The sequence below is a fragment of the Rutilus rutilus genome (assembly GCF_951802725.1).
Source record: "Rutilus rutilus genome assembly, chromosome: 18".
Lineage (NCBI taxonomy): Eukaryota > Metazoa > Chordata > Actinopteri > Cypriniformes > Leuciscidae > Rutilus > Rutilus rutilus.
In genome coordinates this window covers 32,171,637-32,183,685 of record NC_140231.1, presented here as the reverse complement: position 1 = coordinate 32,183,685, position 12,049 = coordinate 32,171,637, and the positions used below count along the sequence as shown (strand labels likewise).

The 12,049-nt window shown below is 37.5% G+C and overlaps 2 protein-coding genes across 2 annotated transcripts; both read right to left on the bottom strand.

Moving 5' to 3' along the window:
* Positions 1–4,611: 4,611 nt before the first annotated feature.
* On the bottom strand, positions 4,612–9,243 carry LOC311277510 (uncharacterized protein). The gene is made up of 2 exons (XM_084387836.1): positions 8,897–9,243; positions 4,612–6,520 (listed from the first exon to the last, which is right to left on the bottom strand). Exons 1-2 carry the CDS (start codon positions 8,979–8,981, stop codon positions 5,769–5,771), a joined length of 837 nt encoding a protein of 278 aa, XP_084243962.1. The 5' UTR covers positions 8,982–9,243; the 3' UTR covers positions 4,612–5,768.
* A 1,071-nt stretch (positions 9,244–10,314) lies between these two features.
* Positions 10,315–11,836, bottom strand: LOC311277145 (uncharacterized protein). Its single transcript, XM_084387323.1, has 2 exons — positions 11,643–11,836; positions 10,315–11,178 (listed from the first exon to the last, which is right to left on the bottom strand). The coding sequence occupies exons 1-2, from the start codon at positions 11,695–11,697 to the stop codon at positions 10,448–10,450; spliced, it is 786 nt and encodes a 261-aa protein (XP_084243449.1). The 5' UTR covers positions 11,698–11,836; the 3' UTR covers positions 10,315–10,447.
* Positions 11,837–12,049: the final 213 nt, after the last annotated feature.

Sequence of the window (12,049 nt, the reverse complement as noted above, 5' to 3'; positions counted from 1 at the left end):
CAATTGTGGTTAAAAAGTATATACATTTTTATTTTATTTTATTTTTAGAAAATGACCAATCGTTTCAATCATCATACCGTGAAAATATCATACCGTTACAACCCTACTTTACAGTATACAATCTTTCACAAATGAGAAAAGTGGTGTGAAGGTTTCAAAGAAGGGTTAACTGACCAAACTGTACTGTGAAATATTTCATAAATCAGAAATGTGAAGTTAAAGGGATACTCCACTTTTTTCGGAAATATGCTCATTTTACAACTCCCCCAGAGTTAAACAGTTGAGTTTTACCGTTTTAGAATCCATTCAGCCGAACTCCGGGTCTGACGGTACCACTTTTAGCATAGCTTAGCACAGATCATTGATTCTGATGAGTCCAGTAGCATTTCTTTCAAAATGACCAAAGAGTTTCAATATTTTTCCTATTTAAAACTTGACTCTTCTGTAGTTAAACCGTGTACTAAGATCGACGGAAAATGAAAAGTTGCGATTTTCTAAGCCTATATGACTAGGAACTACTCTCATTCCGGCGTAATAATCAAGGAACTGTGCGGCTGTACCATGAGTGCAGCAGGCGTAGTGATATGACGCAGCGCCTGAAAATAGGTCTAATAGGTTAGACAAACTTAGTCCCGGTCACGTTGGAAGAAGTTACCGAGCTGGGGACTATTTTCAGGCGCTGCGTCATATCACTACGCCTGCTGCACCCATGGTACAGCCGCACAGTTCCTTGATTATTACGCTGGAATGAGAGTAGTTCCTAGCCATATAGGCTTAGAAAATCGCAACTTTTCATTTTCCGTCGATCTTAGTACTCGGTTTAACTACAGAAGAGTCAAGTTTTAAATAGGAAAAATATTGAAACTCTTTGGTCATTTTGAAAGAAATGCTACTGGACTCATCAGAATCAATGATCTGTGCTAAGCTATGCTAAAAGTGGTACCGTCAGACCCGGAGTTCGGCTGAATGGATTCTAAAACGGTAAAACTCATCTGTTTAACTCTGGGGGAGTTGTAAAATGAGCTTATTTCCAAAAAAAGTGGAGTATCCCTTTAAGGACTCTAGGAAGGTTCTTAAAAGACAAAAAAAAAAAAAAAAAACACTGTAAAAGATTTTTAAAATATCAGAATATTAAAGTTTGGCACTCATGGAAGTGCCAAATATTTAATAAATCAGATATATATATGAAATATAATATGTCATAAATCAGAAAAGTGTTAAAGGTCCCGTTGTATGCCCCTTTTCACAAGATGTAAAATAAGTCTCTGATGTCCCCAGAGTGTGTATGTGAAGTTTGAGCTCAAAATACCCAACAGATCATTTTTTACAGCATGTTTAAATTGACATTTTTTGGGGCTCAGAAAAACGAGCTGTTTCAGTGTGTGCCCTTTAAATGCAAATGAGCTGCTGCTGGACGACCCAGGGGGCGGAGCTTCATGAGCTCGCGCTCAGTCTGTCAGGACAAATTCATCTCATGGAATGATGATAATATCAGAAACTCTCAGTAACGGCGTTCATTTCGAGTCGGACAATAATGCCTACAGAGTCAGAGTGCTGTATAGAGATGAAACAGGTATGGTTTAGTAGTTTAATTACGGTTATTATAACGTATTGTCATCTGCTTGTATGTATCCATTATTTATTAACAGCCTACAAGTCTGCTGTTTCGGACCAGGTCCGAATGATGATCAAACATGTACTGATGAGTTTAATAAAGTTTATTGTACATCACACAAAAGATGAAGCGTCAGTTTTACTTCAGAAAATCACCGTAAGAGCTGAGTAAACACAGTAGCCTAAGTTATAAGAAGTGCGCAAGTAGCCAGTAGAGTTGAGGGAGCATTCCTGTGGGCGGAGGTTAGTCTAAACACGGTTCTGGTGATGTCACTAATGAAGGAAGTAGAGGGGTGTAGTCCAATCGAGCCGTTTTATGTAGTCAACTTCTGTTAAATAAAATATCTCGCTTGGCATTGAACTTTGAGCTTTATAATTTTACAGATATTATTTATACTCTAACAACAACATTACACACTAACTAAAGTTTGAAACATGGGATCACGTAGAACGGGACCTTTAACTCAGGAAAGGGTTAACTGGCCAAAACTGTATAGTAAAATATTTCACAAATCAGAAGTCAAAGAAGGGTTAAAAGTACACTACGTATGGGAATTGTCACGAGTTTTCTCACAAGTTTTCTCAATTTACAATTTAAACCCAGTTGCCTGAAGAAAATTTGTTTAGTAAGTAAATCAATAAGTATGAGTTTTTTTTCTTATTTTTTTTCTTATGTAACATAAATGATACAAGAGTGCATCACCTCTTAACAGCCAGACCCAAGAAGTACAGGCTGATTTCCGTGTTTGCGCCCTGAGATCAGGAGAACGTCTCTCCGCCTCTGTGTCAAGATGATGAAGTTTCTGACACCACTGGCGTTTCTCTTCCACTTCACTTTGTTTCTTTCATCAGGTCTGAAACAAAGATACTGCATTAGACAATGTGTGATTTCTATTCTGTGCTGTGACAATTTGTATTCTTGTATAATTATTACACCTATCAAAGCTTTGTCATCAACACACAACAATTTAGGAAATTAATACTGTTTTTGCAACAAAAAAAAAAGATTTTTAAAAGAAAATCCAGCGAATGTTTGAAACGACATTTTACGATCTGATGAGGCTTATTACAGATTGAGGCAAAAATACAGTATTTTGCAGTATTCTATACTATGATAATGGCCATTTCAATTAGCATTGTATTATCAATATAATTTTTTCTTATGAAAATACCTGAGATGGCTTGAGGAACGCTGATAAACCATATATTGTTGCAATCATGTGTTTTTTGTGTTTATTGCACAGCAATTATTTTCTTTGCAAACAGACTAAGTTGTGATATTGATATAGTTTGTAAATTTTGTGATCAACATACAGACATTTTTGTTTATTTATTCTTATTGGTCTTTTTTCACTTGTTATTTCTGTTGGCAAAATTCAGAACACGAAAATGTAATTACGTATTGCTGAACTTCTGATTTCAAAATTAAAAAGTGTTTTATGATCACCGTAATCTGAAAAACAAGAATGCTGTAAAATGTATGTAAACTAGTGTTGTCAAATTGATTAAACGTGATTAAATCGCATCTAACATAAAAGTTGTTTACATAGTGTGTGTGTGTATATATATTTATTTATTTATGTGCATAGAGTATATACACGCACATCTATTATGTAAACCAAAACTCTTGTTAGATGCGATTAATCGATTTTAAAGCACTAATGTAAACATATAAAACATGTTTTTTTTCTCTAAAACTGTCGTTATGTACCACTATTGTTACATTTTGAAAGCTCTTATAATAAAAGAAAAGTCTAACTTGTACTTTCTGCACGAGGGCGCCCTCTGGCTTCGATACTGCAAAATTCGAATTAGGTTTTAACAATGACAATTAAAATGTGAAACGGTAATACTAACCATCTGGAATAAAATAATAATAATAATAATAATAAAAATTAAGTTTCATCCTTACTGCAGTGTTTATCTCCTGTTTATCCTCTTTCTGGCTCATTTCAGTTAATTTAGGCTATACATTTATTTTCAACCAAACATTTTAACACACCTCTACGTACCGTGAGTATCTTTATCTTACCGTAATTTTAAACAAAATGGCAGTTTTTCGACCTGTCGATGATTGCCACTAATGTTGCCATTGTAGGCTCATGAACTCATCTTCCACTCGCTCCTCTTTTAAAGATAAACGCACGATTTTTTTTGCAGCTGAAGGTTTTTTAAAGTAGGTTCAACAGCGTTAAGTTAAAGCGGGCAAACTTTATCATTCAGTTGAACTGTGCACATTCATTTTAAACACTTACTTGAAATGCTTTTGCGTCGTCCATACAATCCTTGCTTGAATCATGCGCGCTTAAGTGACGTAGATCAGCTGCAAGTTCATGATTGACAGGGCAAGGCCACTTCAGAATCAGGGGCCAATCAGATTTCAGCTCTGGCCAGTGCCCCTCTGGCCCCGCCCCTGGATCCGTGTGTGAAAGCATGTTATTTCAGAGCCTACACTGAATGCTTGCACTTCTAAAAAATATATTTGTTTCACCACAAAATTATTTAAATGAAACACATGAAAGTAATAAAAGGTAGTTAAAACAACACCTAAAATGAACACTTCGAAGGAAACGCATGAAATGCTAAAACATGCACCTTGAATATTGTGTAAGTCACTTTGGATAAAATAATCTGCCAAATGCAATCATTTAAATGTACTTTTGCATTAAACCAACAAAACCTTGAATTTATATGCATTGTAAATATAGAAGTCTACACAATAATACATACTTAACTTTTTTTTTCTTTTTTTTTTTTTTACATTGCCAGCCAGCGTTTTTGACCATTTAAAAAATGGCTCCGAGAATGTTTTGTTGTATGAATATTTGAACATGCAATACATCAAAAGAAAGAACAGAGCCACTTCTTTTAAGTTTTATTCTAGCTTCATGCATTCTTTTATCATCAAAACTTGAATATGGGTAAGTTTCATAGAAAAAAAGCACTATTTTGAGCAAAAAAGCTGAGAAATTCATGTTTTTTATTTATTTTATTTTTAAATAATGTCTGGATTGGATTCAGAACGATGATCAAATCACAGATGCAGTAGATCGAGTCCAACAACACCCCTAATGATTGCACAGTCCTATAACTCGTCCTGGGTCGACATTTAATACGATAACGTTAGGCAGTTTTGATTTATATGCTGTTTAATATTGATAATCAAGTTATTTTACACATGCGATATGATATCATTTGTTTCTGCTTCTTCTTCACCTATGTTTTGAGCAGGAGATCCAGCACTCTTTCAGAAGATGCGTAACAGCGCCCCCTACCGCATAACAGTGAAAACGGCCAGAAAGTTTTCTCACAAATGACGGAAATTTTCTACCCTGGAAATCCAGAGTTCTCACGAGAGCACAAGTTGAATTTGCTCAGCGAGTTACTCTGGTGTCGAGTAATGATGCTCATTAAATATGCCCCTCGATCTGAGCTGCACCAATCACATCGGGTTATCTGACATAGGTGGGCCAGAGGTGAGTTAAACAGATGACGACAGCGCTGCGACGTCCAAGTCATTAGTAAACATTGCAAGATGCCTATGGATGAACACCAGTTGTTTGAAACGGCTTTGGCCGCTACAATGAACGAATTAGACTAGGCTTTTTTTTTTTTTTCTAAAACAGGAACAGAAGACGGCGCTCGAATCGTTCCTTTGCAAGAAGGACGTTTTTGCTGTTTTGCCGACCGGATACGGCAAGAGTCTAATCTACCAGTTAGCTCCGCTAGTAGCTAAGCGTATGGGGTTTATTGTTGTGATTGGTCATAGTGTTATCCAATTGCGTGCAGTGAGATTTCAAATGCATGCTTGGTGCCGCCCCTCGAGCTGGCCGATTTTCATTAGTCGACGCCAGACCATTCATCTTTTAGATTTACATCTGGATTTCCAGGCTAGAAATTTTCGTCAATGGCGAGGAAAGAATTAAGATGTGAATTCACAACGTTGGAAAAGCATTGTGTCCATATTTAACAACCAAACATCTTGCATTCATGTTCACATGCTGTGAGAAGAGTTTTCAGTGCAAAAGAAGTAACATTAAGGTAAAAGCAAGACTACAGATCTCAATGCATTAGCTTACAAAATTAAGCTGTTAAAGATGGAGATTAAATAGCCTGAAGATGCTTCTGATTGACGAATGGGATGTGAACTTTGCTCACAGTGGGCAAGGCTTTCTCAAATGAGTCAGTAGTTCACTTGAGCGTGTGAAGCTCCTCTCACATGAAGAGCACTGGTACATCTTCTCTCCCGCGTGTAATCTCTCATGCGCTCTCAGGTGTCCTGACTGAATGAAACTCTTCCCACAGTGCGAGCACGTGTACGGCTTCTCTCCGGTGTGAATCCTCTGGTGTCGTCTCAAGGAGTCGGCAGTTTTAAAAGAGTTCCCGCACTCGCAGCACTTGTGAGGTCTTCCACCGATGTGCATTTTCTGGTGCTCGTTGAAATACTCCAGTTGTGAAAAACTCTTCCCGCAAAAAGAGCACAAGTGAGGCTTCTGGTTTGCATGCATCTTCAGGTGTCTTTTCAGTAGTTTGGCCAAAATGAAGTTCTTATCGCACTGATCGCAGCTGAAGGATCTCACTCCAGAGTGACGGCGCAGATGATTTCTGAGGATGGATGTGGATGTGAAAGTGCGTTCGCACTGAGAGCACGTGAAGGGTTTTTCTCCAGTGTGAACTCGCAGGTGTCTGTCAAGGTTTGCTTTCTGCGTGAAGCTCTTTCCACACTGACTGCATGTGAACGGCCTCTCTCCGGTGTGGATTCTCATGTGTTTATTAAGGTCTCCTTTATGCGGGAAGCTCTTTCCACACTGCGGGCAGATGAAATAATTTTTGCCTCCTGATTTGTCTCCAGTTGTGAAGTGAAGCTGATGGTGTTTCTCCTGCAACTCATTCTGTTCCAACACGTCTAAAATGAAGATACGAAAGATTGTCAAAAATCTATTTGAAAGGAAAAATTGTGAAATGTAAACGATTAAACAGATGAAACAATTCAAGGTTAAATTTTAATGGCAGGAAGGCCATTAAAATATTTATTTTTATGTTATTTTTTAAATTATAATAATAGCATAATGTTAATATTCACAAAAACACTAGAAATGGTCTAATATTATTAATATTGTATACAATTCTTATTATTAATACTTATTGATATTAGCTGTCAAATGATAAAATATATAATAAAAACAAATGATATAGCAATGACATTAAATGTCAATATCAATTATGTCAATTAAATGTAGCCTATATATGAATGTATATATTAGTATATACAGTGAGGAAAAGAAGTATTTGAACACCCTGCTATTTTGCAATTTCTCCCACTTAGAAATCATGGAGGGGTCTGAAATTGTCATCGTAGGTGCATGTCCACTGTGAGAGACATAATCAAAAAAAAAAAAAAAATCCAGAAATCACAATGTATGATTTTTTAACTATTTATTTGTATGATACAGCTGCAAATAAGTATTTGAACACCTGAGGAAATCAATGTTAATATTTGGTACAGTAGCCTTTGTTTGCAATTACAGAGGTCAAACGTTTCCTGTAGTTTTTCACCAGGTTTGCACACACTGCAGGAGGGATTTTGGCCCACTCCTCCACACAGATCTTCTCTAGATCCGTCAGGTTTCTGGGCTGTCGCTGAGAAACACGGAGTTTGAGCTCCCTCCAAAGATTCTCTATTGGGTTTAGGTCTGGAGACTGGCTAGGCCACGCCAGAACCTTGATATGCTTCTTACAGAGCCACTCCTTGGTTATCCTGGCTGTGTGCTTCGGGTCATTGTCATGTTGGAAGACCCAGCCTCGACCCATCTTCAATGCTCTAACTGAGGGAAGGAGGTTGTTCCCCAAAATCTCGCAATACATGGCCCCGGTCATCCTCTCCTTAATACAGTGCAGTCGCCCTGTCCCATGTGCAGAAAAACACCCCCAAAGCATGATGCTACCACCCCCATGCTTCACAGTAGGGATGGTGTTCTTGGGATGGTACTCATCATTCTTCTTCCTCCAAACACGTTTAGTGGAATTATGACCAAAAAGTTCTATTTTGGTCTCATCTGACCACATGACTTTCTCCCATGACTCCTCTGGATCATCCAAATGGTCATTGGCAAACTTAAGACAGGCCTTGACATGTGCTGGTTTAAGCAGGGGAACCTTCCGTGCCATGCATGATTTCAAACCATGACGTCTTAGTGTATTACCAACAGTAACCTTGGAAATGGTGGTCCCAGCTCTTTTCAGGTCATTAACCAGCTCCTTCCGTGTAGTTCTGGGCTGATTTCTCACCTTTCTTAGGATCATTGAGACCCCACGAGGTGAGATCTTGCATGGAGCCCCAGTCCGAGGGAGATTGACAGTCATGTTTAGCTTCTTCCATTTTCTAATGATTGCTCCAACAGTGGACCTTTTTTCACCAAGCTGCTTGGCAATTTCCCCGTAGCCCTTTCCAGCCTTGTGGAGGTGTACAATTTTGTCCCTAGTGTCTTTGGACAGCTCTTTGGTCTTGGCCATGTTAGTAGTTGGATTCTTACTGATTGTATGGGGTGGACAGGTGTCTTTATGCAGCTAACGACCTCAAACAGGTGCATCTAATTTAGGATAATAAATGGAGTGGAGGTGGACATTTTAAAGGCAGACTAACAGGTCTTTGAGGGTCAGAATTCTAGCTGATAGACAGGTGTTCAAATACTTATTTGCAGCTGTATCATACAAATAAATAGTTAAAAAATCATATATTGTGATTTCTGGATTTTTTTTTTTAGATTATGTCTCTCACAGTGGACATGCACCTACGATGACAATTTCAGACCCCTCCATGATTTTCAAGTGGCAGAACTTGCAAAATAGCAGGGTGTTCAAATACTTATTTTCCTCACTGTAATGCATTAATTTACCAAATTACAATAATAATAATGTTATGTACATTTCTTATTATTCATTATTAATATAAGCTGTCAAATTATATATTATAATAATTAAATGTAATGGTAGGAAGGTCATTAAAAATATTTAATTTGATGTTCATTTTTTTGTGTTATATAAATTATATTTACAAAAATACTGGAAGCTGTCAAATAATATTATTATAAATAATAAATAATATAATGTTATAACAATGTTAGTAATAATAATAATGTTATACTACTATTACTAATAATAATACTTATGATAAAATATTTATATATTTGACAGCTTCAAGAATTGTACCTACTACAGCAACTAAATCAGCTGAAGGATTGTGACCTAATATTCCTTAGCAGTCAAATAAATAAACACCAACCTGTTTGCTCCTCAGATTCTTCTCGTTTCATTCTGCCGGGTTCTGAATCGCTTATGTTTTCATTCTCCTCTTTAATAAACTCCATCTTTACAGCAGCCTGTCATGCAGAACTCAGCTGAAGTCATTCTCCACATGAAGGATGTGAATGTCTGTCCTAAACACACCCTAAACCCCTGCTGTGCTCCTCCGCGTTCAGCCTGTCGGAGATGGTAGAACTCGCTCGCTCGCTGTAGAACTCGGCAAACGGAAATGGAACGCGACGTGTTTGAAAAGATTCGAAAAATTGTTTACATTCGACGCCGAAGATTCGAAGCCATAAACATGTGATCTATGACGTTCGATGCTTCAGTCAGCTGAAAACCACGTGACTGTATTAGTAGGCGTGTTCGACATAGACAAATAAAATACATTTTATTTAGGCCTGTATATGTATTTCATATGTCTATGGTGTCCCAGACGAGTTCTCCACCGACGGGAAACATAAACTGGAAATATAAAAGGAAGATCATTTTTGTTTTAAAATAGTTTTATTTTCAAATGGGTTACAGTTACAGTGCTGTTTTCAAAAGAAGTGCCATTTGTACACACACACTCACACAGTTAAATATTCCAGGGCTGACAATCAGAAACTAATATTAACCCTAACTGGCGAATATAATCAAAACAAAAAAAAGTATTCACAGTTCAATATTTGTGTACTTTGTGCAAAGAAATGTGTTGCAATAATAAAACAAAAAATATATATTGATAAAGCTGTAAGAAAAATATACTTCTTTTATGATCATAATATTTTAGGAGGTGTCACTCCATTACATATTATATCATAACAACCATTGTTTTTAAAGTCGGCGTGTCTTTTCTTCTCTATTGTGACGTTATATCCCAAAGAAAAAGCTTCTGGAACAAGAACAAATGTAGGGAAAGAAGAGATGTAAAAGAGAAATGTAGAAGAGATGAGCTGCAAGAGGGGGAAGTTATTTTGATTAAAGTATCATATTAATTTAAAAATAAATAATGATGTGCACGGATAAATAATTTCTAATAAATAGTGCAATATTTCTTAAAAATAACTTCATGGTGACTTTAAAATGTGGAAATGATGGAATGTAATGGGGCTGAACATAAAGTGGGGGACTTTGTGCTTTTTCCTAAAGTGAAAATAAATGTAAAATAAATGTAAAAAATGTGTGCAAGACTGTTTCTGACATTTTCAAATTGTGAGATTGTACTGTTTTGTTGCCATACACCTCTTGAAGCTCCGCCCTCTTCAAGAAAGGGGGCGGGGAGCACCAGCTAATTTGCATTTAAAGGGACACACACAAAAACGTCGCATTTTTGCTCACCTCCAAAAAGTGCCATTTTGAACATGTTATACAAATTATCTGTGGGGTATTTTGAGCTAAAATTTCACAGTCTAGGGACAACAGAGACTTATTTTACATCTTTTAAAAAGGGGCATAATAAGTCCCCTTTAAATGATCGTATTTAATTATATATTTTCATCCATGCTGTAATGCACACACGCGTAGAGAGTAATCTTGACTGATTTGTTCAGATCTCGCTGCATCCGTTTTCATCATCATCTGGACGATGTTTCTTCATATGAGCGGGCAGATTCCTGGATGTGCTGAAACTCCTCCCACAGAGCGAGCAGAAGTAGGGTTTCTCCCCCGTATGAACCCTCAGGTGTTGTTTCAGGTGTCCTGACTGAGAGAAACTCTTCCCGCAGTGTGAGCACGTGTGCGGTTTCTCTCCGGTGTGAATCCTCTGGTGTCTCTTCAACGTGTCGGACGAGTGGAAGGTGTTCCCGCACTCGAAGCACATGTGAGGTCTCGCTGCGCTGTGTGTTTTCTGATGCTTTTTCAAACAGTCCAGCTGAGAAAAACTCTTTCCACACAGAGAACACGAGTGCGGCTTCGAATCCGCATGGATCAGCATGTGTCTCTTCAGGTGTGAGGGCAGAATGAACGCTTTCCCGCACTGATGACAGCGAAACGCTCGGACTCCAGAGTGAGAGCGCTGGTGTTTTCTGAGTCCGTCCGCTAACGTGAAGCTCTTTCCACACTGAGGACACGAGAAGGGCTTCTCTCCGCTGTGGATCCGCTCGTGTCTCACGAAATCTCCTTTACGCCTGAAACTCTTTCCACACTGAGGGCAGAGGAAAGACGTTTTGACTCTTGTTCTCTGAGAAAAACGACTTTCAGTCTGTGAGAGGCTTGAAGATTTTTCTCCGGTTACGAAATGATTAGGTAAAACCTGCAGTTCAATGACTTCCAACAGATCTGAAATGACATGATGAAACATATTAAAGAGTTACACAAAGGGAAAATGAGATTAGAAACATTGTCCAGACATTTCACACATAAACCAAGATGATGAAAAGTGATGCAGTGAGATCTGAAAAATGACACAAAATTGTTTTATATGCATGTCTGTAACCATAAAGCCAATATCTATCTATCTATCTATCTATCTATCTATCTATCTATCTATCTATCTATCTATCTATCTATCTATCTATCTGTCTGTCTGTCTGTCTGTCTGTCTTTCTATCTATCTAATAAGTTAAATATCAGGCATTATTATTATTTATATTCATTATGTGTCAGTTTATTTTCATCTCTTACCTCATATTATTGGATATTTCATAGCTCTTATGATATTTTATATCTGCTGAAATGCATTACGGTTTATGGCCTGAATGTTCTTCAACAATCATCAGTGAGGAATCAATATAGACACCAACCTGTTTGTTGCTCAGGTTCATCTTCATTCATTCTGCAGACTTCTGTGTCACTCATGTTCTCATCCTCCTCTCCTCTAACATGTCACGTGGACGTCAGTTGTTCCCCCTCTTGTTTTGTTTTATTCTTCATTTGTACAGTATGAAGATGGGGACATTCCCGAACATTTACAGATGTGTTTAAGCGTTACTCTTCTTCTTCTTCTTCTTAGTTGTCTTCTAATGACAGTGCATTTCTGCCATCTAATGGGCTGGAATGTGAAGTGGGCTTTCATTTGATGTGATAGTGATTGTATTAACGCAACCCTCTTTCATATCACTTTTTAAATGTGCATTGATGCTTTGGTATTATTCTAAGCAAAACAACCATTGCAATGAAGCACTTAAAATTGAAAAACAAAAAAATAAGT